The sequence below is a fragment of the Lagopus leucura genome, unplaced genomic scaffold, assembly GCF_019238085.1.
Source record: "Lagopus leucura isolate 7727_CA_CO unplaced genomic scaffold, USGS_WTPT01 Super-Scaffold_739, whole genome shotgun sequence".
Lineage (NCBI taxonomy): Eukaryota > Metazoa > Chordata > Aves > Galliformes > Phasianidae > Lagopus > Lagopus leucura.
Genome location: NW_024962255.1, coordinates 17,686,111 through 17,713,387, shown reverse-complemented (window position 1 = coordinate 17,713,387; position 27,277 = coordinate 17,686,111). Strand labels below are relative to the sequence as shown.

The window sequence follows — 27,277 nt, the reverse complement described above, 5'->3', positions numbered from 1 at the left end:
AGGAAAGAAAGGAAAGAAAGGAAAGAAAGGAAAGAAAGGAAAGAAAGATACTGCCTGAATTAAAAGTCAAGCTAGCTAGCAACCTGGATTCACAAAGCTAGCAGGCAATGACAAGGCCCATGTACTAATGTATTGGTTTTTAAACCATCAACCTGCAAGAAAAGCAGGAAAGCTTTCTCATGGCATCTAATCAACTACTGGTGAAACAAGATGCCAAATTCCAATTCAATTTCCATTAATTTTAGTGAGGATCCAGAGTTCTCAGCTCTGTTTGCTTGCAGCAGATCCTTTGTCTGAAGCATTTGTTTGTACGACCACCCACACAGACACCACTGAGCCATTCATGGATTAGCAAGACAGGAGCACCAGATATTTCTGAAAGCTGTTTGCAGGATCATTTCTGCATACAAAAATAAAACACTCCGGAGGACAATCATTTAATTACACGTCTCCTATAAAACATAAAAAAATAACAACAGCTAAATGTGCTTGGGTACCAAACGAGATTACTAAGTTATTACATAGAAATGAGCTCCAAAGCAAAAAGCAACGCACGTGAACCAGTAAAACACCACTTAAATAAACATAAATGCCTCTCTTAAACATGACAACATCCAAAATCAATGAATAGACACTATATCAAATTGAAAACAAACAAACAAAAAAGGAAAAATAAGCCTGCTCACCCAAGTGGTATTTTGCTCTTCTTGCTAGAATTTCTCACTAAGCATTGATTTCTAAAGAGCGCCATACACGTGAAAGCTATCTGTGCTGTTGTTTGCTCTAAGTGCTCTAACTGTAGTTATTTTTGCAGCAACCTGGAACCAAAATTACGAACTTGCAAATGCTTTTTTGAAAAGGCAATTTAAAAACAGTATTTTAAGAATTAGATCCACCTTAACCTGGAACTAAATCGCTGTGGTATCTTTTGACCTTTTCAAACTACGTCTTAGGCCAAAGGTAAGGATACGATCTGTACCAGGAAATAAAACACCACCTTTGATCATTTCTCCCATGATGCACCCAACTGACCAAATGTCAACTGAAAACAAAATGCAATGATATTAACAGAAAAGATAGTTATCAAAATAAAGGAAATAAAAATATCGAGACGCACACACACGTGAAGTGACTATAAAAAGCATGTGTAATGGAAGTGAGTGAAGGTGAACGTACGCTAACTACAGGACCAGCAGAGACTATGTCCTACTGCTAGGTGCAGCCTGACTTAAAATGAAGTCCTTAATTTTTTTTTTTTCAGTGTTATCACAAGAAAAATTCATGTCCATTTAATAAAAAAAAAAAAAATTGTACAATATGCATTTTCATGACATAACATCAATAACAAGGTTAATCACTTCCTAACTAATTCAACATGCTGCAGCAGCACAAGGATACAGTCCCTTCCTGGAAAGAGGATTTTGTGGCAAACCATTTCGCCCATAATGCACCCCACAGACCATAAATCCACTATGTTTGTAGCACAAAAAGAAGGAAAAGCAAAGCAAACGGTCATTTAAAATTAAAAGAAGCATAACATGACTGCATTCTATAAACTGCAGAGACAGCACAGGAAGAGCAAATCTTTATATTAATCAATGAAACCACTTTTAAGAACACAGTATTTAAGGATTAGCTTTTAACTGTCTCAAATACAAGGCAGAAAACCATCCTTTTGTTTAACACAGTGCGAGAGCAAGAGCTACAGCAGAGGGAGAGATACACACGAATCAAGCAGAGTAATGCGCATCTTCAAGTTCTGAGGCGTGCAAAGCTCTTTCAGTAGAACAGTCGGATCTCCAAGACAAGTTTATTGAAATTTTCATTTTAACTATAGGGATCATTTTAAGAGTAGTAACCAAAAATGACCTTTCAAAATACGGGATACCTGAATAGTTAATACTTTCAGCAGCAGAATTAGTTGTTTCATAGGAATTAACATTTGCCATCAAGTATTTCCCGTAAGTCAGATTACCATGTATATCTCTCTCCCCTTAAACAAGAAGCAAGTACAATCAGTAAAAGATCACTTAGAATTTTAGAGGATCAGTTAATGACAATATTAGTACGCTCCTAAGAGATTTCAAGTTAAAGTTCTTTGGTTTAAGAATATTTCTCTAGTTCTGTCAAAATAACATACAAACAAAAAGCTCAATAGCAGTGTTTTTTTGTACAAAAGATTATTTTCCACAATATCTTAAAATAAATCATTCAGAAGATACACTCAGAGATGCACAAGTTCACTTTTTACAGGTATGCCAATTTTTCTGAAGTTGCATCAGAGAAACTCTATTAACTCTGTATGCAAATGTTTTCTTCATGTCATAATTATGCATCTGTATTATGATGAATAGTTTTATATCAAATGTAAGACCAGAATTTCAGTTAAGCAGAGAAGAAGGGGATTTAAATGAGAAAAACTGTATGCCAAAAATCACATTTGAAAGTTGCGAGGGAGCTGAACAATTTCAAGCAGACAACATTGCTTCTTATTGAAAACATTCCTTCCTTCTTATGTAATAAAAGTTCCTCTAAAATAATGTTTAAATCGTATGGCAAGAGATCACAACTGTACATATTAATAGGTCAAAATTAAGGGCCTGGTTCATTTAAAAATGTTTTATGATTTGTACTGTTTTCCCTTTAAAACACTTTCTGAAAGTTTACAGAAAGTACATATTCTGCTGCCTTCACAAATCAAAATATATTCAAATGTGCTGTAAATAATGTGTCCAATGTGATGAAAATACCTCCCATAACTGCATAGAGAAGTCTGGTAAGAGAAATAACATGAGTCAATGATCTATCTTCATACATCAGAAGACTCTGGGGACTAAGAAAAACATTACATACAATTCCTCTGTTTAACCTACAGAACAGAATGCAGAAGTCAACCCTTTCACCTGCTTGTTTGGGCCACTCGCTCGTTTTTTTTTAGTTACAGATTTCATATGCACATACATAGCACCAAAGATTACTGCTCTTCAGTATGTGTCTCAGTCATCGGTACATGTACTGATGTGTCCTCCCTCATCTTGAAGGGGAAGTGCAGCAGGGAACTGAAAGAGCATGAAGATGCCAGATGACCCTGCTTTAAATGTTAGTCTCTTTTTAAAGTGTTAATTGTTGTCAGTTTTTAATATTTAATTCTACATTAAACAAGTTAACCTTTACTTTAACTATGGGTTTGGAGGGCTACAACTGGTCAATGTCAACAGGAGTGGATCCTGGGCAGCCCATAGATCTCACTACAAGTGCATCCTTTCTACTTGCCTTGCTGCCCTCTGCAGCCTTACTGTGCTGTCAGTGGAGCTGCACAGGAAGGAACTCATCAGGCAGCGACTATGAAGAAGAACACAATTTATGTAAATAACCTCCTCATAACAACAGTACATAGGGAAGAAAATACAGGCTGCTTCCTGAACCAGTTAGCAAACAAATTCACATTCTATAGAAAGTGTCATTCTCAACTCAATGACCACATATTCAGGTTTTGGGAAGATGCTATATAGTTTTTCATATGAAAGTAAATTTGGATTTACATTCTGCTGCAAAACACAACTCACTCCTGACTTAGAGAAGGGGGCTGTCATTAGCACGGCCACTAGCAACAACAGGGTGCTCTAGAACACAGCAACAATAAACCTCAGCATCATTTGAATGGAAAGAATGTTTCACACTTTTGTAACTCAAGATGACAAATTTCATGAGAAAAATGTGAACTGGGCAATCTATGGCAGAAAACCTGAGACCTCCATCACATCAATTCCTTCTGCAAGGCAGCTGAATGACTCTACAGCTTTAGGGTTTTGTGACTATTGCCTCTTAGCTGGCCATTGCTAGGTTTCAGGGAAAGAAAAAAGAAAGAAAAAACTTACAGCAGTGCTTTCTACAGAACTTCAGCAGTTAAAAAAAGTAACTTGTGCTTGCTTCACTCGACATCTGTCTCAAAAGTTACAGAAAAAATAGCCAACTGTACATCCTATCTGGCAGATTAATGATCCAAACAGAAACATAAATCACAGACTTGAAAAAAGACCTATTCTCATTCCTTTGAGTTGGATTCTTCCACTGTCACACTGATAAGAGTTGTTCTTCCTGGCTTTCATAAACAATAACAAAAAGGAAATCAGTTTCTGTGAACATAACAGTTATACTTTCTGTACGACCTGAACTTGTCCTAATACTATGCAGTTGACAGGGAAGTATGCAGACTGTATTAAAGAACTCTGAAAAACACATCAAGTCCCAGTTGTGCCTGTAACCAAAGAAGCCACACACCTCACCTGACCAGGAGACAGCTAACAAAGCCTCTAGCACTGCAGCACCTCCTGGGGCTCACTGGAGGACTAATAGGCGATGTGTTCAAAACACAATCAGCAAACCAACGGTGACCCTTGTGCACAATGCCTGCCTGAGGCAGAAGCACCAGGTGAGGTGAACTGACAGCAGCGACAGCAGATCAATGAAATGACAGCAGAATCAGAGCCATAAATAGACCTGCAGGAAGCACGTGTTCCATTGGTTTCCTAAAGGATACTAGTGTTCATTTAGAAGATTGTGTGATTTTTCCTCAAATGCTAAATGCTTTCCTAAATTTTTTAGAGGTTACTGAGAAACAGAGGGCCAAAGGAGTAAAAGGAGGAGGGAAATGTAAGCAAGCAGAGGGACAAAGTAAACAAGTTTCCCTGTAACTCATCGTGGACCACAGAGAACCTATAATGCTTCTTAACGGGGCTCTGCATTTTTCTTCAGCAGCACTGTTTAGGAACTTAGTGCAACAGTTTTAAAGTGGGCTGGTTTTAATAAAAGCAATGCCATGGCAGGTGGCTTGAGCTTGTTTGTCACCTACTCTTGAGTGGCTTTACTGAATGTAGGGTTTTAAACATTAAATTTGGGACACACAATTACAATTTATGTCCTCATCAGGAATAAAATCAGACAACGGTATACAAAGGTATGTATCACATCTTAAGAAAACATATTTCCATTTCTTCATGAAGGAAAATAAATCCACCAAGCAAGTCACTTAAATTTTTAAACAAACAAGGCCCTCAATTTTTTCTCCTATTAAATGTAAACATTATTAATGGAATTAGATAAATAAATTGGTGTACCCAGAATCTGCATTTTGGTCACATGCCTAATTTATAAAATCTTTTACATCTTGAAAAAAAAACATTAAACATGTAAAATGTGGCGTGCCAAACAAAAAATAAAGCTATGCCAAAGAAAGACTATATTTGCTGACCGTTTTCTTTGTATCCCATCCCTAGGATGACCTCTGGTGCTCTGTAGTAACGAGTCACTACATAAGGCGTCATCATAAAACTAGTTCCTGCAGTTCTGGCCAGTCCAAAGTCAAGAATCTTCAAAGTGCAGTCTGACTTTACTACTATATTACTGGGCTTTAAGTCCTTTAAAAAGAAACATCATATATGACCACTAAGACAAGCACAAAGTACTCGTTGGTTCACATTTTTAAAAGAGAATACTGCTAGCATTCAACCCCACATATATGACTAGGTCATTTCTATAACTGCAGTTTACTTTCCCCCTTGCATTAATTCATATGCATTCAGCAGACCATAGAATTAATTCCCTTATTGTGCTTGTAGATTCATTTAGCAATTAAAGAAGGAAAATACAACTAGTGTTACAAGATATTCTAGCAATGTGTGAAATAAATTGAGGTTAGTATGAAATGTTAGCTCTGAGAAAAGGACTAGAAACTGTCCACTGGAACACCAGTTATTACTACAATGCAGAACACAAATAATGTGACAATTGCAATAATCATTACAATATAAAAATCAAAAAGATAAAAATGATTAGAATCATTCATAAATGCAAAAAGCAAAAGATTTCTTTGCTGGTTGGGGCTGCATTACCTCTTTTGAACCAATGCAGATATTTCTCTGAACAGGAAGGAAACGCTCATGCTCACATAGATCTAATTTCTCATTTAGGATTTGGTTTACATTATACCAAGTTTGGTGACCAAACAAAAAAGGGCACCAGTGAAAAACTGCCAGATACTTAACTATTAAATTGGAGTGAAAAATTACAGACTTTCAGAGGTTCTTAGTTGGAATCTTGGTTAACTTTACTCTCTCCAGTTCAACTTCAAAATTATATTAGCAACAGGGGCTTTGCAATGTCTACACAGACATTCTCAGTCATTATCTCTGGATATCTTACACACATCTGAATGTCACAGAGCAATTATTAAGGGCAGAGTAGGTTCAGAATGACTTTGTCATCAGAAAATCATTCATAACACATAAACCATCCATACAAGGTCGGATCCTTTCTAGTTACCTCTACCAAGAATAATGAGACAAAACAATACGATGTGGCAGAGGACTCCAGTATTTTAGCTGTGAGCATTTGATAACCAGATCTTTCTATCATTACTTCTTAAAGATGCAGAAGTGGTAATCTGCAAGATTTTCATTTGTACTGGTATGTCTTTCAAGCCCCTCGGAGGGCTAAGCTGCACTAAAGACAGAGAGGAAGCCAAAAAAGAAAACACAGGTTTTGGAACAATAGAATTTTAATGGGTAATTAAATGTCTTGCATACTTACATATTCACACACTCTTCTAAATCACACACACAAAGACTGTGAAGACAACTTTGGCTTAAAAGATTCTCAAATGTAATGAATAAATCCAAGTATTATGAGGCATTTCAGCTATTCAATGTGCATATTTCAGATTTTGCTAAAATCCTGTTATTATAAGCATTATTTTTTGTAGAAATCTATTATCTGGAGGATGTTCACTGAAGAATCCCAGGTGCATGCTGCTAATATCAGCTGTATTTGTCCTCCCCAAAGCTACAGGATCAACACTGAAAATGTTGAATAAATTTTCCCCTAGCAAGAGTAAAAACACTGTGAAAACAAAAACTAAAATTTAAAGAGTACTGTCCATCTTAGATTTCTGAACACTGCGTGTTTCTCACGAAGCCTAGGAGCATGTTTTCATGCAGGATACAGAATTCCTGTTGTTCAAAATGATGGAGGTGTGTTGACTTATACTGGATTTCAAATCATGCAAGACCAATACCTCATGTTTTAAATAAATGAGGACTCAAAAGATCCTGTGAGAGCAATTAACTTTGCTAGACTGTAGAAATACATCCAGAACCTATAGCAGAAGACATATCAAAATAACTCTTTTTTTTTTTTTTAAATCAGCTACATTTTTGAAGAAGTTTCTTTCTCTTTCTAAAGAGATTTGTGTGAAGGCCTTCCATTAGTAGGCACCTTTGTTAAGTACTCAAAATTAGGCAGAATACAGTGTTACAGAGCCTCCATGCAAGACTAATGAGATAGGTTGTGTCCTTCAGCAAGTTAGTAAGGCGCAACCCAGCAACTGATTATTCATCCTCCACAAACTGCAAAATATAAATGAATGCGTACTTGTAGACTTGCTGGAGACTCCATCTCTGCAAAATGCTTTGAACACCACAGTGCTCATCTGTCAACATTTATTAAAGTCAGCACAAAGACACAGTCAAGTCTTTATCAACCTATATCTTTACCCAATGCCACGAGAGCTAAATATATCTTCTGCAACTTACAGGTGAAACATTCCAAAATTCTGTGTAACGCCTGCCTCTAGTCTGCTATAAGGAAACACCACACTTATTTGCATGGCAGAGAGCATCCAATGCTACAGGCACACATGGAAAATATTTTAGTTTCAGTCATTTGTCAAGTTTTGAGAAAGTAGCTGAGATGGTATGATCAACTCAGCTATGTTAGGCATTGAATAACAAAGTTAAAAAACATATGAAACTATCAATAGCAAAAATTGCTTAAAACTTTTAAGGACATTAAATAAGTGCACTGAATTACTACTCAGAATGTTTCAAGGGCAGCCACAGTAGTGCAGACTATGTTTAAGAAACAAGTTTCAAGAAAGTCACTAGATCTAGATACTTGGGATAGTGCTGCTAAAAGATCAGAAGACAGGCATAAGGAGTTATTACTGAAGTCACATGTTCCATATGCCCTCTTTGCCTTCCGAGATCTTGTTCAACAGAAAGAATTTTGACACCTCACACTTTAAAATTTAAAGAAGCAACGCAAAAAGCAAGCAAGCAATGCAAAGATTTTGCTTGCACACACTGAAGCTTCAAGCAGTCAGAGAGCAAGTTGCAAAATGAAAGTCCACCAAGAAGGCATGCAAGTGAAATGTCCTTCAAAATCATTCAAGCACACTATTTGCATAGCAATTGTATCTACAGACAATCTCATTGGATTGGGCTATCTCTAAACTCTGTACTACTGCACAACATGAAGCACTTCAGAACTCCACCCATATTTACAGAGGCAGAAAATGTATTGGTAAAGCTGTCCTTACTCCTATCCAACAGCCCACTTTAGTAGTAGAAAAGAAGCAATGACTGTATAGATGTTTCCATTTATTACTGATTTCTACAGGCTCAGTTATTCAGTGCCTACTTTACAGCAGCACAAACTGTCCTTGAAGCAATGTCTGCACAAGCACTTAGCGTTTGCCTGCACTGACCCACAGAATCATTGTCTATTCTAGAACATCTATAAGCACATGCAGGGTAGGAAGGGCAGGGTGCAACAGCTGGGTGGTGCTTCTACCTATTCTTTCCCCAGCTCTTTCAAACACAGTCATACCAGGGCAAACTATGCGAAGAAAGCCTTCACCTTCCCTCCCTGAGCTCTTAACTAGAGTGAGACGACAGCAGATGTGTACTGGAACCAGGTGAGCAAAAGTGTTCTGCCATTTACATTTTATTTGCTCTTTATACAATACCCTGGTTCTCTTGAATGAGAAACAGCAGACTGAAAGGGAGTGTCATACTGCCAGTTCTAGCTTGCAGGCCACTCCACAATGAGCTGGGCTACTGAACTGGCAAGCACCGCAGTGTAGTAATGAGGTTGTAGCATTCAGAATTGCTATTCATGATTTTGCTGTACATCATCCTTGAGGGATACTACACAGTACTGACTGAAAGTACTGTGCATACATAAATTAATTTTTTCCTGCATAATTTCTCTCTATGAAAAAACATTACAGTGAAGAACATAACATTGTAAAAATACAAGTTTACAGTTTCCCAAAATAATAGAAAGCATATTGGAAAAGTTATAACTAGGCAACCTCAAGTAATCATCACACTACACATAAATATATATGTGAGATGTTCAACTTGAATAGGTGATGTTAAATTCAAAATATCCTAACTGGATTTCACATACAAGCCACTAGAAAAGTAATTGTCATTTTTGCCTGCAGGCAACCTGAAGGAATGCTTTGTGACACACAGGTGTATGAAAGCTCCACTCACAGGTCTTTATCATGATCTGTTTGTCTGGAAACTTCAAATACTTATTTTCTACTCTGTTAGTAAAGGAGCTGAAATAAATTGGGCAGTTCTTTCAAAAGATGGAATTTCAGGTTTGGTTACCAAAACAACAAAGGCGGAGGTGATTACAGATATTCTTTCCTGCCATGACTGCTAAAATTGAACACGATACAAAATTACAGAAGGTAATGCAACTCACTGCCATAATTATTTTTTTTTTGTCCTGTGCAGATTATTTTCAAATCTAGGAAAAACATCCAAGAGGTCCATTCCAGAATTACAGAGCAACAAAGGAAGCTTGATTTCCTTTCAGCTTTCTCTCCCTGTCCATGGCATAGGCTACAGAACACTATTTGTACACGCATTTCTGATTTTTTTCCTGACTCATTTATATAGAATCATAAAATCATTTAGGTTGGAGAAGGACTCTAAGGCAAAACTTGATGCAATGAAAAAGTAACATGGAAATTCACTTACCCTATGTATAATTCCAGCCGAGTGAAGATGTTTGATACCACACAGCATCTGATAAAGCAGATAGGACATTCGTTCATGGTCTAGCTCCATCTGAATTACTTGGCAGAGATTTGCATCCATGAGCTCCATTACTATGTAGCTTATAAAGAGAAAAAAAAAAACAATCTGATAACGCTGCCAATTTACTGTATTCTTTACCTTGTTCATCTTTCAATGTTAATATTTTTGAAGTTAATTCACAGCTTTAGTTTATATCAAACTTACACATCTTGAAATTCTTCTAGGGATTTCTGTGGTGTGAACACATTCAGTAAGCCGATTATCTGTAGGAAAAAAAGAGAGGAAGTATAATCGCATCACAGCAATAGCAAAGTTGCAAATCAACATTTCAAAACAGACATCCAGCATCCTGATACAATCTTCCTGGTATCCACTGAAGCACCAGATGCTCAGAGTGTCAACCATGCCTAACATGCTGTAACAGATGCTAATGATTTTGTGAAAAGTATTTATCCTCCAAAAGTCATACAATCTAAAAACATTTTGTGTGGATTAAAAGGTTAAAACCTGAAGAAATTAGTCAGTCTTTCCTTGCTCCCTACTTTAAATATAAAAAAAATTCATTAAGATTCTTATTATGTATGATGAAAAATTAAATGAAAAAGTGACAAGAAAAACTACCAAAGAGATATCACTTTGCCATAGACAGAGGTGAAGCAAAAAATTGATTCAAAGTCAAAAACAGCAATTTTATAGCATTTTCCAGTTGCTAAGAATGGAAGGTATGTGCAGCAACAGGTCAAGATATTACTCATCAAGAGTCAAGCAGGGTTGCAATAGTTAATAATCACATAAATTATGCTACTGGGTAAATTTTCCAGAGAATCCACATATAAACCACTTATTTCTCAGAAGTAAGGTTTCAATGATTCTTCCTTGACTAAAAGCCAGGGAGAATTTTCTCTTGCTGAAGAGAGATCAAGTGAGAAGGTGAGGAAGATGGCATACAGCTGTCATTTAAGGCAGAAAATGGCCAATACCAGACTTCTGTAATCTAAATCCAATACATTTATCACTTTTTCTCTCCCAATGTCTCTAATCAGCTCTGCTCCACAGCTTCTCAAGCATCATACAGTTCCTGCTGTCACAGCATGACTCCTAACTCATTCATGCATTACAAAATAAAGAAATAAATAAAAACTATTGCAGGCTTTTTCCTCCTACTTGTTTAGCACCAGGAACAGAAAGAAGAATGCAATTACCATTCAGAGTATTCTCATTTGCCAGCTGTCTGTAAAATGTAGCAATGTAACACCATCTCCCTTCCTGAGTCTGAAGGAGGAGTTTGAAGACTGGACAGGTATTAACACTAGCCTGCAACTGCTCTTCTCAGACCCTTTTGTACTTAACACAAACATACAGCCAGGTTCTGAAAACCACTACAATCTATAAACGATGTCATCTCTGAAATGGTCTTTAAAATGTTTACAAAGAACAACTACCTGGTCGATCCTTTAATATTTAAAGCAGAACAGCCCACTTACATTTTTGTGATTAACACACTTCATAAGAACAAGCTCCCTGTAAGCTCTTTTAGCGTGGGTTTGATTCTGAAATGGTCGGCTTAGTTTCTTGATTGCAACGTTTCGCTCAAGGATGGCATCATAGGCTGCACTGTAAATAAAAATAACATGATTTCATATCAGCGTTACAATCAATTAAGCTCAGGCAGTTTCTACTTTTCCAAATACCACGTATTAAGTCTGCATGTAAACAAAGCTTCTGGTATTAACCAGCTTCAGGGAGAGTAATAGCAAGGTGCTCATGAATGCTTTGCAATACAAAAATCTTAAAGATTTTCCCAGATTTGTAGCCCTAACACACAACAATCACCAATAAAAACTGCATGGCCTCTGTTTCCTAGAATATCTGCCTAAAGGTACTGATGTCTTGCCACTCACTAGCACTGAAGAACAGACTGCCTAAAAAGATCCAAAATGCTTTAAACATAAAATCCACATCAATTTTACATATAATCTTCTCACTGAAACGTAGGGATAAGAAGAGAGGAAAAGTAGGTTATACATAGGTCCCACGCTCTCATTCATGATGCAGCATGCAGCTGTTTAATATCCTCATGACAATATCCGCATCGACATCAAGATAAAACAAAAAAAACCAAAATGCTAGGAAAGCCCTAACAGCTTGATGTCTTCAAGGAAGAATAAAATTCTATTTGCAGATAGATGCCAAGATTACTAATAATTCAGTAATACAAGCTGTTGAAAAGATGAGGATTATTAGTGGGGACAACTCCTGTACATATTGCCATGACAGGAAGGCGGGGATTTTGTTTTCTGCAAGAAGTAATACAGCAGCTGACTACTGTGCAGACTCAGGAAATATTTGTCAGCTAGTAAAAAAGCCTCAGCAGGGAAAAATACCATTTTATTGTCTCTTACTGAGAATGGTACACAAAACTAATGCAGAACATCTGCCAGTAAATGGTCAGCATTTACCAAATACAATTGGAAATATGTTGTCTATACAGTACTTAGGCCTGAATGATTTCTTTTTTTTAGCATCATAAAACTGTATAGTTACAAGGGAAAAAGAAAGAAAAAATTAGATGAACATATAGTGGTAAGTTTTTTTTTTGTTTGTTTATATTTCCTTCATCTACCCATAAGATAGTCCATATCTTGCAAGAGAGAAGCAAAGAGGAGATCGGGAAAAAATGACAAATTTCTAAATCTGCAGTACATAAACATAGCCTTAGAGTCTGTTTCAAAGCTGAGCCTTTAGAGCACCTACTTCAAAACTACTTCAGCAGCAGGACTAGTGGAAATGGCCTCAAGTTGCACCAAGAGAGATTCAGGTTGGATGTTAGGAGAAACTGTGTTTAGGAACTGGAATGGGCTGCCCAGGGAGGTGGTGGAGTCACCATCCCTGGAGGTGTTCAAGGAATGTTTAGGTGTTGTACTGAGGGAAACGGAGTAGTGAGAAATATTGGTGATAGGTAGATGGCTTGACTGGATGTTCTTGAAGGCCTTTTTGAGCCTTCATGATTCCATGATTCTATATTCTTCCAAATTAAGCTGGATTAGTGGAAAAGAAAAAACAAAGAAACAAAAACACAACTCAACCCAAATCACAAGAATTACACACTATCTCCTTCACAAATGGGCAAAATTCAACCATATGCGTGCTCCAGTTCATTTCAGGGCAATCAGAGTGGCTTAACTGAAACAGCTTCATTTATCATAAGCATAATTTGCACATTACCCTGATAGTCTGCATCACAAGTTCTCACTAACTGGTGTAAGACACTACTATGGAACTAAGTGAAATAGGTCTCTAGCAAACTATTTTAAGAAGAAAAAGCATGTAGAAGCATCAAATATTACATAGAGGTTTTTTTTGGCTTTTGTTTCACTTTAAGCAGTGTGGCTTAGGATCAGGATTAGTTCCTTTATCCTTTTAATTTATGGGACTCAGGACACCTAAATGAATTTACACAGAAGGGCACCAGTTCTGATGCAGGAAGGGATGCATGTCAAAATAAACAACAAAACCCACTGTTGACGACTAATGATCATAAACACTATTTTTCACATAACGTATAACTGTAAAGGCACTCCAAAAATTCTATTAACAGAACCTAGAAGTGTGTTTACACTTTGAAGAAACCTTACCATACTATTCCTTGCGCTCCTGATCCTATCGGTTTTAAGTTTTGATACCGTTTCAATACAGTGAATGTAGAATCTCCAATTTCAACGCTGTAGAAATTGTTGTCACGCTTGCTTCTGCTCATGACGGCAACTTAGGCAGATCGCTTCATCCAAATTCTGCTCCTGGCTGCAAAGAATTAAAGAGAATTAAGATTTTACAACTGTATTTAATATAACAAAAGGAAAAATTCCCCATAACTTCTCGCAGAAGGCCCATATGCAAACATATGCTGCTTTTCATATCTGCAGGAATAAGATGATGCTTTGTTTTTAGGAATGTCCCTCAGACAGGATTCTAGAACAGAAAAAAAATAATAAAAAACAAGAATTGAATGATTGGCAGCAAAAATCTTACATAGCAGTGAACAGAAAGTCAAAAGGTTGGTTATGTCATCCCCAGAGCACAGAGCGTTGCTGAGCCTTTTCACGCATATGCAGCAAATTAAGCAAGGTCTGGACCAGATGCCCTCCAGAAGTCTCTTACAACCTAAATTGTTGTATGACTCATTCAACAAGATACAGGAGTGACAAACCATCAATACATTTTCCAGACATTGAAATAATGAAAATGTTCTTGGCTGCAACTGCCAGGAATGCCCATCACTGACATGGAAATACACAGAGTTAATCAAGGACAGAAAAGGAAAACTGGCCTTGTCATAGACCTCTCATCATAGCTCCCAGGAAACAAAATAAAAAGCAGGACAAGGAAAAACAAGTATAACATGAAAAGGACTTCTATTCCACAAAAACAAACAAACAAATAAAACACCATTCTGGTGTTAATAAAGGAAAATCAGTATCTTAAGGTACACATTCATAGGAGAAAAAAGTAAAATGTACAGTGGCTTTTATTGTACTGTACACTGTTTCTTCCTTGTCAGTTGTACTCTTCTAATTTTTTCTTTACATGGGGGTTGGGTGGAGTTGTAACACATGTCTAGCAGTGTAAATTCTTGTTTGACTATAAGAAATATCTTTATTTCTTCAAGAGTAATAGCATGGTATCTTCCTTTGTTACTAACGTATGCAACACTTACCCATATTGTCATTCATCATTCCCAAACCATTTATAATTAATAGTAGCATTTCAGCATGTAGCAGCATATTGAAGTTCTAGAAAAGCACCATCAGTTTAGGATTTAATAGCTTTAATAGATTCAATAGATTTCCCTGCTAACTGGATTCTTTGTTTTTAAATAAAGTGCCATACACTGTATCTGAAGAACATGAATGATATAAAATGTACCTCAACTTTCTACTACTATCTGAAAAACTCAGAATACCTCAGAATATTGTACCTCAACATATGTCTGCATACAGAAACTCTGAGTCACATTTTTAATTTAGTGCTCTACCTTTCAAATTCCAATACATGAACTGTTTTGTATCTTAAAGTGCAGTAAAGGAAAAAAAGAAGTCTACTTAGGCTTAAGATATTCCTGTTTATATCATAAATGATTACTTGATGGACAGTCAGTACAGTTCAAAACACGAGAAAGATGAAGATACCAAACATTTTATCTGAACAGTCTGTAGCCAATTAATGTAGTAACAAGCCTGAATAATTCTTAAGGTAGCAAAACATGCTTGGGCACTTGCAACCACAATGATAGGAGCTGGCATCCCTTCCCACTATGCATGAAGTCTGCTCCCACAAACTTCACATGATGTTACAGTGTACTCTTACATTGGCTGAAGCAGAAAGAGTCATATCACCCCAGATCATTAGATAGGACAGTAAAATGCTATCAATGGAATAATGACAGCAATACGGAAGAGAGATTAAATGAGGAAGGAAGAAGAGGTACCCTGAAGTGGAGAAGCAGAAGCATCCCCACTTGCATCTGAATTATCATTCCTTCTTTTGCAACTCCTTGTGCCGTAGTTAAAAAAAAAAACATCAGTCTCTGCTGCTTCAGCATGGGGTATAGTTTATCACTTCAGCTAAAATTCACGCTCTTCTAGCATAAAACTGATTTAAGAAGAGTCAGCTCTCAGAAAAGCCATTTCTTGCAAATTTTTATGGCAAACTAAGGTGAGATGCAAGTCAGTCACTGGGAGGCACTGAGGAAGCACTCAGGTCAGCAATGAGAAGTCTCAGAACATAAGTAATGCTTCTCTTTGCCTCCTTTTCACCTGGCCATTACAGCTTCCTTAGCCTGAATCAACTGGCATCCACTCTGTCTGTGTTCCAGCCTCCAAGTTTCATCATTTCTACACCACCGAGAATTTAAGCCTCTCAACTTTCTAAGCAAACTTACTTCTACTCAGTGCTTTGCTTCCACTCAGGCCAGCCTCCCTTGTGCCCACCACTCACAGAAAGTATCCTCAGAAAGCGCCTGGTAGTGTCCAGCTCTACAAATACAGCCCCTAGAACAAAGTCTAAAGGTTTCACTTCTTCCCATCTGCTAATTGACTTGTGCCTAATCTTACAGAGTCTAGCTTCAAAGATGTACAACACCAAAAGTTTTAGTCTTTAAATATTAAAGTAGTTATAAATGCAGAAACTGGCAGACTTTCAAGATTCTTACACAAAGTATCCCTACACTATCTTTCATTAAAACACAATTAAGCTATATCAGATAATCGTGCCTGCCTGAAATTTGACATTTTGCTCCACTTTCTAGCAATTCTGAAGAATTACGTACATGAAGAAAGGCAGGATGCAGATTCCAGATTTCTATTATTAATGAGGAAAGTGACGATGCACTTGTCCCATTAACTGTGAACTTGCCAGAACACAATTGCTGTCAGTGGGAAAGAAGTCTGCTAACCACTACAATTTCCCCTCACACATCAACTACTGTGCACTGCCTTGGAAGTATCTCGCCTAAACAAAGGTCAGTATGTGCCAGCCTTTTGGTGGCAGCCCTCAATTACTCAAGGTAAGGATATTCCAAAATGAGACCTTACGACATTGCAGTGTATTTTGGTACATTCATTTCCTAATTCTTCACATTGCCATAGGCAGTATTTACACAAGAAAGCACAACAAAAATGCTGGAAATAGAAATAACACTAGGACCATACAAGGGAAGTCCTTGTGCGTAATTGTTTTGAGTCCACTAATAGGGACTAGAATTAATTGGTTTTGCATGAGACTGATGATGGTCAAGAATTTCTGCTCATCGCTTCTTTTACAGTCTGATAAAGATGTAAAAACATGACAGTGTGAAAATATTTGGACCCACTGTACTTGTAAATGTCTTTCAAGACAAGAAGCAACTTAAAAAAAATGAATAATACTTACAATCACAATCAAATGTCTTCACCCAGCTTTAATTTAAACATATTTAAAACAGCAGTAAGATGTTAGAATAAAAGAAACCATGGATAGTAATGTTTATGTATAAATACACACACCTTCTGTCACTGACTTCTGTTTAAGTACAGACCACATACTCTGGTGTTTCTCAACAACACTGTTCTACATACACTTGTTGAATTCAAAATATCTGTAAGATAATGCACTAATTTTAATCTTTGTGTATAAGACATAAAGCATTCAGTTTATTATTCAAGACACCAGACAACATATGGACAGTGTATGCTAAAATATTTTTCCAGTAAGCCTAAATACATTGGATTTGGGGGTGGAAGGGCAGGATGGAGAGGTAATCCTATGTTCTCACAGCTTTTCCTTAAAATCTCAGTGCAGGTGCACTAAAAACCTTAGTAATGGCCAGAGACTTCAATAAAAAATATGAACAATACAGACAGATTCAATAGACCTGCCTACGAAGAATGCATAGACTGACTATTTTCAAAGAATGAGGGAGGTGATGTTCATGCCAGACCCCGCTTTCTTGGACACTTTATAAAACTATGATCTATACCTGACAGTGCTATAAAGGGGTCAGCACTGCAGCAGAACATCAGCTCTGCTCAGCACACCTCCACGTGCAATGTAAGTTAATGTGTTCAAACCAGAGCTGGCTGAGCTGTGGTTTATGGCTTTGTAAAGCTGATGGCACAGCAAAGGGTATCAGGTCTGTGCCATTAGGTCACTAAGGCTGGATTTGGGCAATCTGACTTTTTGCTTATAGGAAACCCTCAGAAGTTAAGATGAAACAGCAGACAACAAAGAGACCTCTTCCAACTCAAGGAGGCTGTAAGAGTTGTATCCCTGAGTTAACTGCAGAAACTTCATGTATCTGCAATTAGAATTTAATTGGAAATCTGCATTTTCAACTAGACATCTGAGTGTTTCACCTCAGTGCAGTGCTATCATCAAATAATGTTTTCTCGGCTATCACACCTGCGAGTCTGCACGTCAATGAGATGCCAACTCTGTGCTTCTTCAATCAGAAATCACTTTAAAAATAACACACGTATAATAGACTTCCATGACGCAGTGACCTGAATGCACGCACTCCAGGCACACAGAGGGAAAGAAATGGAACAGGCTTTATGAAAGAAAGAATCTCTCAGTTTATGTAAGAGCATGAAATATTTTATGACCTCTTCTGCACTCTTCTCTCAGAGAAGACAGTAACAGCTAACAGGAAAGCTTCAAAGATTGCCTTGTAAACTGACAAAAAGCATACATTTCAGACATCTCTCTCCCTTTGAGACAGAGAAGTGGAACCCAAGAGATAATTTTACCACAAGGGACATGTATATAGAATGCATACTGCCAACTTAAAGGGTGGAGAAACATATGCTCTGTAAAGCTAACTCTCTAAGACTGCTTGTTAATGGCCGTTTTATACCTTTGCTAGGCAACAAGAAATGAAAATCAAGGATTCATACCATGCTGCATTTGGCCATATAGGCTATAGAGCACAATGCCTTATTCTCCGTATCCATTTACATAACAAATTGTTTGTACTCAGTTGGATCCGACTGTGGTTAAGGACTACAGCCGAGAAGACATTTTCATACCCTAATGCTTTGAAATGAAATCAAATACGCAAAATGAGAAAAATCATTGGAAGGAACAGCCACCATTTGTTACAAGTTTTCTACAGCAATCTTCTGTTAAGAGCAAGCATAAATGAACTTAAAAGAAGAAAATTAGGACACACAACCAGCAAACAGTCTGTAGGACAAGATATGACTTAAGTACAACACAAGTACCAATGAAGATAGCAATCTTCACTGAAAATCAGAGGGTTGCAGGACAAACAGGTTTACAACATTCAAAGAAGCAGACTACTACTCAAGTCCATTGTTTATATAGAGTGACAAAATGAAGAACATGTGGGTTAAAGATGCAGAAATGGAAAAAGGTAGCTATAAAATAAAACAATTACATAAATTAACATCATAATGACATAGGATACATATCATTCAATATATCAGGATACATGATCAGTCAATAATTCAACTTACAAAATTCCAATTGAAATAAATGTAGCTAATGCCACAGAAACTAATGTTCCATAGGAATCTATAACTAATGTAGAGAAATGTGTAATGGACATCAACAGTACTTCAAGTATATGTTAGATTGCTACTGAAAGCAAAACAATTGTGCAGAATATGTAAAACTCCTGCATTCATGAATTTTATTTGTTTGTGAAAATACAGTTCAAACATTGCTGATCTGTATGCATCCTGCATTTGTGAATGCTTATCTAATTTTCAGCTGTCACATTTAAAGGGTTCCGGACATCTGCTAAATGGCATATTGTAAATGGTGCCTGGTTTTTAGATAGTTAATAAAACAAATGCTTGAAATGCTCAAATTCTGGAAATGAAGAACAAAATCATTTTGTCTTTTAAAGGTAACTTCAAAGCTTGCTTAGATATTCACAGGTGTAACCAGGGTTTTAATGTTCTCTTTTTCCACACCACCCTTGGAACTGAAAGCTGTACGCTGCAATACATCAAGCTCTGTTTAAATGCCAATAGATAAGGAATTTAGGAAAGGGAGTTAAAATCATCTGGGTAAGCACCGTGTTATGATACTACTAGACTATCACAAATGCTTAAGAAGCCTGAAAAATCTGAATCCTACTCTGAAATGAAATACTCTCATTGTTGACTACAGGACTTTCTTAAAATTCTGTATAGCTTTCAAATTTTGTATTCACAAACCAGATGGTTTTAAGTAGAACAACTTGCACACAATTGCCTAAACTACTCTTAAAGTTGATTTACATCTGATGAGGTCCCTAGATTGTACATAATTGACACAGAAGTGCCTCATGCTTAAACTTATGTACATCTGCAATACAGGAGTGCTGCACTCTGACATGGTGGCTGACATGGGAGCGCACATGAAGCAGAGGTTTGGAATTGATTTTCTCCATGCAGAAAAAACAGCACCCAGTGACATTCATCAACGCTTGCTGAACATTTATGGAGACCAAACAGTGGATGTGAGCATAGTGAGGTGGCAGTGATGCATTTCAACAGTGGCAACAGTGGGTCTCCTTCACTGGTGGCGATGTTTATGAGCACAGCATGCAGGCTCTTGTCTGTTGCTGGTAAAACTGCATACCTAATGGTGGTAACCATGTTGAAAAATAGTGTTTTGTAGCTGAGAATCTGCTTTATCAAATAACATTACTATGCTCTTTTTATGTTGTTTTTATGTTATTTCTATGGAAATAAAAAGGATGCATTACTTTCAGAGCAACCTACTACACAGTTTGTATTTATGAAGGTTGTGAACACAACAAGAGGCTCTAAGCAAAGGAGGAAGCACGTCTTCCATTTGACAAAGATCAACTAATTACATTGCTCAGAAAAGAGTATTTGCTTAAAACTGCTTTGGTAAGCTACTTGTAAGATATCTAAATATCTAAAATTCTTCTAAGTTATTAAACTGGCTAGAATTTTATACTTATTTCTATCAGTTGTCAATAGAAATTCTCCTAAAAAAATCTAAAATTCTGCTGAATTCATGTTAGCATTGACAACAAGAGGGTCTCAAGGATTTGTCATCAGTTCTTGAACGAGCCCCTCACAAAACAAGATTGATAATTGGATTTTAATCGCTAGAACAGATGTCACTCCCCAGATCCTAGCTCTGTTTGGAGCAGACAAATAATCCAATCACCTCAGCATATGGGGAGTTTTCTTACAACCCCTGTAATATACAAGACCCCAATAATCTCCAGGTGCTTTGTGTCCCATATTAGTAGTGACTGATACAAACATCTCTCCAGTTTCTGGGTTGCTTCTGCTCTACAGTCCCACACTTCTCTCCACAGGCATAGAAGTATGTGATATCCATTTCCTACTTCCTTTTTCTCTTCATAAATACTTGCCTCCAGATTAAGGACCAAACTATCCTGTCTGCAGCTTCCAGCAGAGGATTCCCTGCACTTCCTCATCACTGATGCAGTTCCTTCCATCCTCACAAACTCCTGACCTTGTACTTCACCCCAACACCAAGAAGTAACTGCATCTCAAAAGTACTAAATAATAGCAAACAGGCATTTTCATTTCTCATCATAAATAAACTGATCTGCTCCTGCTTCTAGCAGTTTTCACCGGTGAGCAGCCAGCACAGAAGCAGCAGCATAGACCGTGGGCGAGTGGCCTGACTGAACCCAACCACCAGTACTTGGGAACCTCCTCCTTGCTGCAGAGGGAGGGAAGGGAGAGGAGAGCTCCTGCCAGCCCTCAGACAGGGCTTTCTACAGGGAAAAGGAACAAGCTTATTTCCTAAGCAGAGCTCTCCAGTATCAGCTGCTGAAAATGCAGCCCCTTGACTTTTGCCTCCTTGCACTGTTCCTGTGCAAGGAAAGAGCAAGGAAGACGCGGGGTGTGTTGCCACTGGAGCCAGGCAGGGTTAGCCACACCATCAGAGACCTGCAGCTGGCATGCTGCCTAGCACTGCTCCAGTTAGGCATAACTGATCCACACCACAGTGCTTAAGACGGAAGTGAACGTTTCCACAAAGTCAGAATTTTGGGAACCTCGTCTCTAACATTTACAAACAAATTTCATACTAAAAGAAGGGATGCACGATGAGCACTATTCTAGCACTGTTACACTGCTTATGAGGGTGCACAGTGATAGGACAAGGAGGAATGGTTTTAAACTGAGATAGGGGAGTTTTAGGTTAAATATTAGGAGGAAGTTTTTCACATAGAGGGTGGTGGCACACTGGAACAGGTTGCCCAAGGAGGTTGTGGATGCCCCATCCCTGGAGGCATTCAAGGCCAGGCTGGATGTGGTTCTGGGCAGCCTGGTCTGGTAGTTGGCGACCCTGCCCATGGAAGGTGCTTGAAACTAGATGATCACTGAGGTCCTCTTCAACCCAGGCCATTCTATGATTCTGTGATTCTATAATTCTATTTTCAACTTCACATTTTACGCACCACTACCTGAATTCCATGCCCTAACTTACGTTCAAACACAGGCAGCCAGAAACAACAACCAGTTCGGTCCCACGGGGCGTTCACTGGTGCCAAAGCATTAACAGCTGACCCTGAAACTGCAGAAACCTGAAGCTGGAGAAAGTGAGCAGTACCAGGAGACTTTAGGACCAGGCAACTGTAAGCTTTTCTATTTCCACATTTGGAGTAGCTCCAAACTTTCTGAAATACTGTCAGATGTAACTACTATAGTAGAGGTTCTTGAATAGTAACAAAAGACCCGTGATTGGCAGGAATAAAATAACAGTAACTAAGGGAGTTAGTTACAGATACTAGCACTTGCCTAGAAACACATCAGTGCAGGATCACACCCGAACACTAGGAAGCTGCAAAAACAACTCCTGTTGTTAAACACAGCTCCACTCCCCAGTGCTGCTGGCCAGCTGGCACGGAGAGCCCGCCCAGCTCCAGCAGGGCCTTCACACACAGCTCCCTGCAGAGCACAGACCAGGCCAACACAACACGTAGCATTTTTCTCAGAAGCTCATAGTGTACATTTATGCAAACCAACTGGCAATGTTCTCTGAAGTGGTTTGAACAACTGCTCTATCTGGGTAGGGTCAGCAGCATGAGCTTCAAACACAGAACCTGCAACTACAACATTTGGATATCCTCTACATAAAAATCAATAGCAAACTGCTATGCACACTCCTAAAGAGGATTCTCATGTTGTGAAACACCTCTTACAAAACACCCAAAATAAGACAATCAATATAATTTGTGTTGCTTCTAAAACATTCAATTTAAAATCCAATCAAAATCAGTAGAGAGCTGTGTCAGATACACAGATGCCATATGCATTGCATAAGCAGGAAAATGAATAGCAGAATAATAAATGTATCAATACATCCAATTATTCACAAATTATACATGACTTCTGCAGCAACTCCCATTTCAAAATAGGTGTCTTCTGCTTTTCATCAATAAAGCTCAAGCTGAGAAGATTTTACCCAGTCCACCTTCTCAATTTTATATTATTTTCTCTCTAAAATACTGTCAACATAATACTGGCTTATGAGCTACAGGCCTCCCAGTAACAAGAAAAAAATACAGAGTCCTTATGAAGAGTTATAGTACTACTTGTTAACAGCATGAAGAGAATAAATTGGATCACCACAAAGCAAAAAAAAAAAAAAAAAGCACGTTTCTAGTTATCTTATACACATTCATGTGACTGAAACTGGCCTTGTGCACTTTTAAAGCTGTTCACTTTTTTTCAGCCCTTTATGACAGTCCCTAAAGCAGCTGGTTACAAAAGATTATACACAGGCCTTTGGGCAAGGGGGCAAAATATAAATTCACCGAATCATAGGGGTTGGAAGGGATTAATGGAGATCATCTAGCAAACCCCCTGCTAAAGCAGATCCCTAGAGTAAGTTCCACAGGAAAGCATCCAGACAGATATTGAATAACTTCAGAGAAAGAGATGCCACAAGCTCTCTGGGCAGCCCAGCTCAGTGCTCTGCCACCCTCACAGTAAAGAAGCTCTTTCTAATGTGCAGATGGAGCCTCCCGGGTTCCACGTTGCACCCATTGCCCCTCATCCTGTCACTGGGCACCACCAAAAAGAGGATGGCCCCATCCTCTCAACACTCACACTTCAGATATTTCTGTGTTGTTTATGGACAGTAGGAGTTCTAATTCGGAAACATGGGAAGCCACATAAAACAGAGCAGATTCAGAAAACAAAGATTGAGAAGGTAAGTCAAAATAAATAGGACTGTCTAGAAATCACATCACTCAGGAGAGCATATCCAGTGAAATCAAGACCTACAGACAGCTGCATGGGCAGCTTCAAGCCATGTAATTCCCCACTTAACAGCCTGGCTTTTAAGAACTGTTGCAACTGAAAATTAATCAGCAAATATTTGTTCTGGGAAACAGAGGGTGCAATCTTAACAAAAGAAATGAACCACCCAGTAAGCCTAGCAGATAGATGCTCTTCCTTGTCAATCTAAAGACAAGGAAAGAGAAAGCCGTAAGGGAAGGCATGCTATCCGCTTCATGCAACATGAAAACTTTTGCTTATTCGCCATTCCTTCTGCTAATTCCCTCCACTAAGGAAGCAAGGAAGTCTGCTGGTATATGGAAGGAGAGAGGAAACCTGACACTTCCTCACCATCTGTGAACAGCAGGCACTTGGGGCTAGGCAGATTTCCCTGTTTCCAATATATATGTTTTTAAAAATGCACACATTCTGAAAACAAAGCCAATGCTAGAGAGTCACCAGTGTACGTACTTAGAACAGTCTGAGAACTGTATTAAGAGTTTGGTACATCGAGATTTACCCAACTGAGCTCTCAGATACCCAAGCCAGCAACAAAGCAGCATGCAGCACATGCCATGTTCCTGCACTTCTCATGGTCAAGTCCTTTCCTGTAACACAAGCAGCAAGCAAACACAGCTGCAGAACACCAGCCCACACTCCCTGCTAAGCGCTCCCCTGGGCCAGCAGGGCTTCCTTAACATACATATCCTTGCTAAGTTATAAATCACTTCTCATTCCATATATCACAGCACTGTGCAACTATATGGCATTCTGAACAGTAAGCTTTCCAGGTCTCTGTACTTTGTGTGGTGATAAGGGCGTACCACACAGACCAACAGGGCAGGTCACACAGCAAGACATATTTCTAATGCAACACACTGTAGGGTTCTTCTCTGTTCTTAAGCTTTTTTAAAGAAGCTGTTAGACAACTGTAGAGATTTCTTAAGACAAATAGCCTTTGCTTTTAAGATAGGTTTAGAATTCACATGTCATGAAGATGTAAATAAAGAGGCAGATAGTCTGCAAAACTAACAGCCTGTAAGCCAGCATTTGTAACCCTGAAAATTCTCATCCTACTTCTCCTCTAAAGCTTTTATTTTTTTAAGCTGATTCTAGAATTTTAATTCTTCATAAAGAGAATGAAGCTGTATCATTTCTCAAGAAGAAACATTATCAGAATGAATACAGCTACATCTACCAAAAAAAATCCCACGCTGCAAACACTCTGTGTACTATATTCCACAAGACTGGATCTCTGCAGCTTCTTCAGCATAACGTCACATGAACCTGCTTCTCCACAGATGGTTCCATGATGAATCCCATTATCACAATATATGAAAGTAACACTTTCCCAACTACCTCTTTTGGGTCAGTTTTGCCACAGAAATCACTAACTAGAATGGCTCCATCAAAAGAAAACTTGTGTAATTTTACTTTTTGGCATGGAAGCAATTATGACAGCAGATTAAAGCACTATTCTTAGCAAAACTCTCTTTTACAGAAATAATAGGATAAGGCAAGGATCTTCCACTTCCTTAATCCTTTTTCAAACAAAGATAATACAAAAGGACAGTAGATGGAGAGAGGTTCAAGGTAAACATTTTTTAAATGGCTTAAAACATATAAGTACTAAACAAAGCTCTGAGGAAGAAAGAATCTTACAGATGGCTATTAAAAACACCATTCTGTTTTCTATAGGCTATCGTAGGGCAGTTTGTTATTAGCATTTTTTGTTGTTATTTTTACAAAAATCTGAAGACAGTAGAAATTCAGGGAAGTAAGACTTCAAAAAGCTGGGAAGTACGAAATACAATGGGGTCCTGAAGTGCGATCTGAAAAGAAGTTGAAAGTCCCACTTAAATGAGACCCATCCCACACAACTGGAACTACTGCTCTCCAGCAAATGCAACTCCATATCATGTCATACACTTCCCCTGGGGGCAGAATCACATGTCATGGCCTACTCAACTTACTCAGGTATTTTAAAAAGCTTAGCAGTAATGTAACTTGAAATTCATGAGCAGAGAATAAGTTATCAATCTGGGTTTTTCTGTTTCAGCTACCCACCTAACAGAATGGTATTTCTAGTCATAGGCAAAAGTGACAAAAACCTGCCTGTGTGTATGAAGTTCCTACCCATCCAGAGACTGCTAGCAAAGCAGTAACAGTGTCAGAAGACAGGCCATCAGTAAATACCATTCAGAGTGCCTCAACAAGATCTGCACAGGGCCAGAAGAGAAATCTGGTTCCAGGTTTACCCTGGGCTAGGAGGAAATGCAAATACATGTTCTTGAGCCTCTTCTCACAGAGGAAGACGAAGCATCCAGAAGCTACGTGTTTCAGCAGAAGCAGCAACTGAAAGATTCTCTGACTCTTTTAAAGGACACAAGCAAAGAAAAGATACCAAGTGACCTAAAATACCTAAGTGACACTAAATACCGAAAGTGAAGAAGACAACTGCTACAGAACATCAGAAAGCAGAGAGCCACAACACAGCTGGGGGAAAAAGTTTTCAATATGTTTTAAAAGTGCATTAAAGAATCATATCAAAAATTTGACCAAAAATAGTAACTGTAAAAGGTTTTAACTTTAAATCCCAGTGACAAAAACTTAGAATCCAATTACAAATGTGCTACTTTCACTAATTCATTCATTTATCTGTTAAATACAAGCAGATTAAAGTGCTATGAAATCCCATCACAAGTATTTGGCATTAAATACCTCAGCAATAAGAGCGTTAGGATGGAACAAAGCAACTCCAAAACATCCCACAGCCACAGCACTTACAATTCCTTCACAGATCTCGCCTTTAATGCCACACATTGCACACAATCACTTATTGGTGACGGGAACTGAGGTTTTAAACTACATTTCAAAATAAAGGCTTTGCACTTGAGGTCATCTGTAGGAAACAACACTGACATACTGGATTCACTACAAGCAGCAGTAGAGTGTGCTCTGGTATCCTACTTCTCTTCTTTCTCTTGGACTTCAGTAGTGCCTGTACCAAAAACATTGCTAAGAAGTTCCTAAGCTAGGAAGCTCAAGAATTCCCATTCTTTATTCAAGAACAAAACCCTCAGAAGCACTGCTATGCATTGTATGCTAGTGACACACTAAGAGCTGTGATGAGGAAATTTCTGTGGAATCAACCTCAAGTGTAAGAGGAGAGGAATAAAGTAGCTCTAGTTATACCGAGATTTTTTGATTTCCCCTCAACTCCAAGTTGTCATTAATGAGATCCTATTATGGCCAAAATAAGCTTATTAGAAATGGAACTTTTTTTCTGTTCCACATCTTGACATACAAGTGGCACAAGAATCCTGTCATGTTTCAATTTAATAAACAGCGGAAGAAACACTGGCTGCTGTTCAAAGGAGGAGCTTTGCATTGCAGGAAGCCATGCAAAGAAAGTCACTCTGCTGGAAAGCTTGACTGCTTGTTCAGTGAACCACTCTCACACACAATGATCTTTCTGTTACCGTGCATCTCCTGAATATTCACTTTTGGCATAAAATGAAAAAAGTGGACTTAGCCTTCACACCACTAACAATGTAAAGCTTTTTAGGATATCGTGTTACTACCCCTCCTTCTACAAACTGC

At 38.2% G+C, this 27,277-nt stretch overlaps 1 protein-coding gene across 5 annotated transcripts in view; it reads right to left on the bottom strand.

The window, feature by feature from the left end:
- Positions 1 to 27,277, bottom strand: part of MAPK8 (mitogen-activated protein kinase 8) — a 44,977-nt gene that overhangs the window by 9,049 nt on the left and 8,651 nt on the right. For 3 of the 5 annotated variants that reach the window (XM_042862718.1, XM_042862721.1, XM_042862720.1), the window contains exons 2-7: positions 13,529 to 13,694; positions 11,378 to 11,507; positions 10,098 to 10,156; positions 9,834 to 9,972; positions 5,252 to 5,417; positions 971 to 1,042 (exon numbers count right to left, since the gene is read on the bottom strand). In XM_042862718.1, the coding sequence (XP_042718652.1) occupies positions 971 to 1,042; positions 5,252 to 5,417; positions 9,834 to 9,972; positions 10,098 to 10,156; positions 11,378 to 11,507; positions 13,529 to 13,650 (688 nt within the window). In that variant the 5' untranslated portion in view covers positions 13,651 to 13,694. Of the gene's footprint in view, positions 1 to 970; positions 1,043 to 1,398; positions 1,471 to 5,251; positions 5,418 to 9,833; positions 9,973 to 10,097; positions 10,157 to 11,377; positions 11,508 to 13,528; positions 13,695 to 27,277 lie in introns of all 5 variants that reach the window. The other 2 variants (XM_042862719.1, XM_042862722.1) reach the window with 2 other exon arrangements.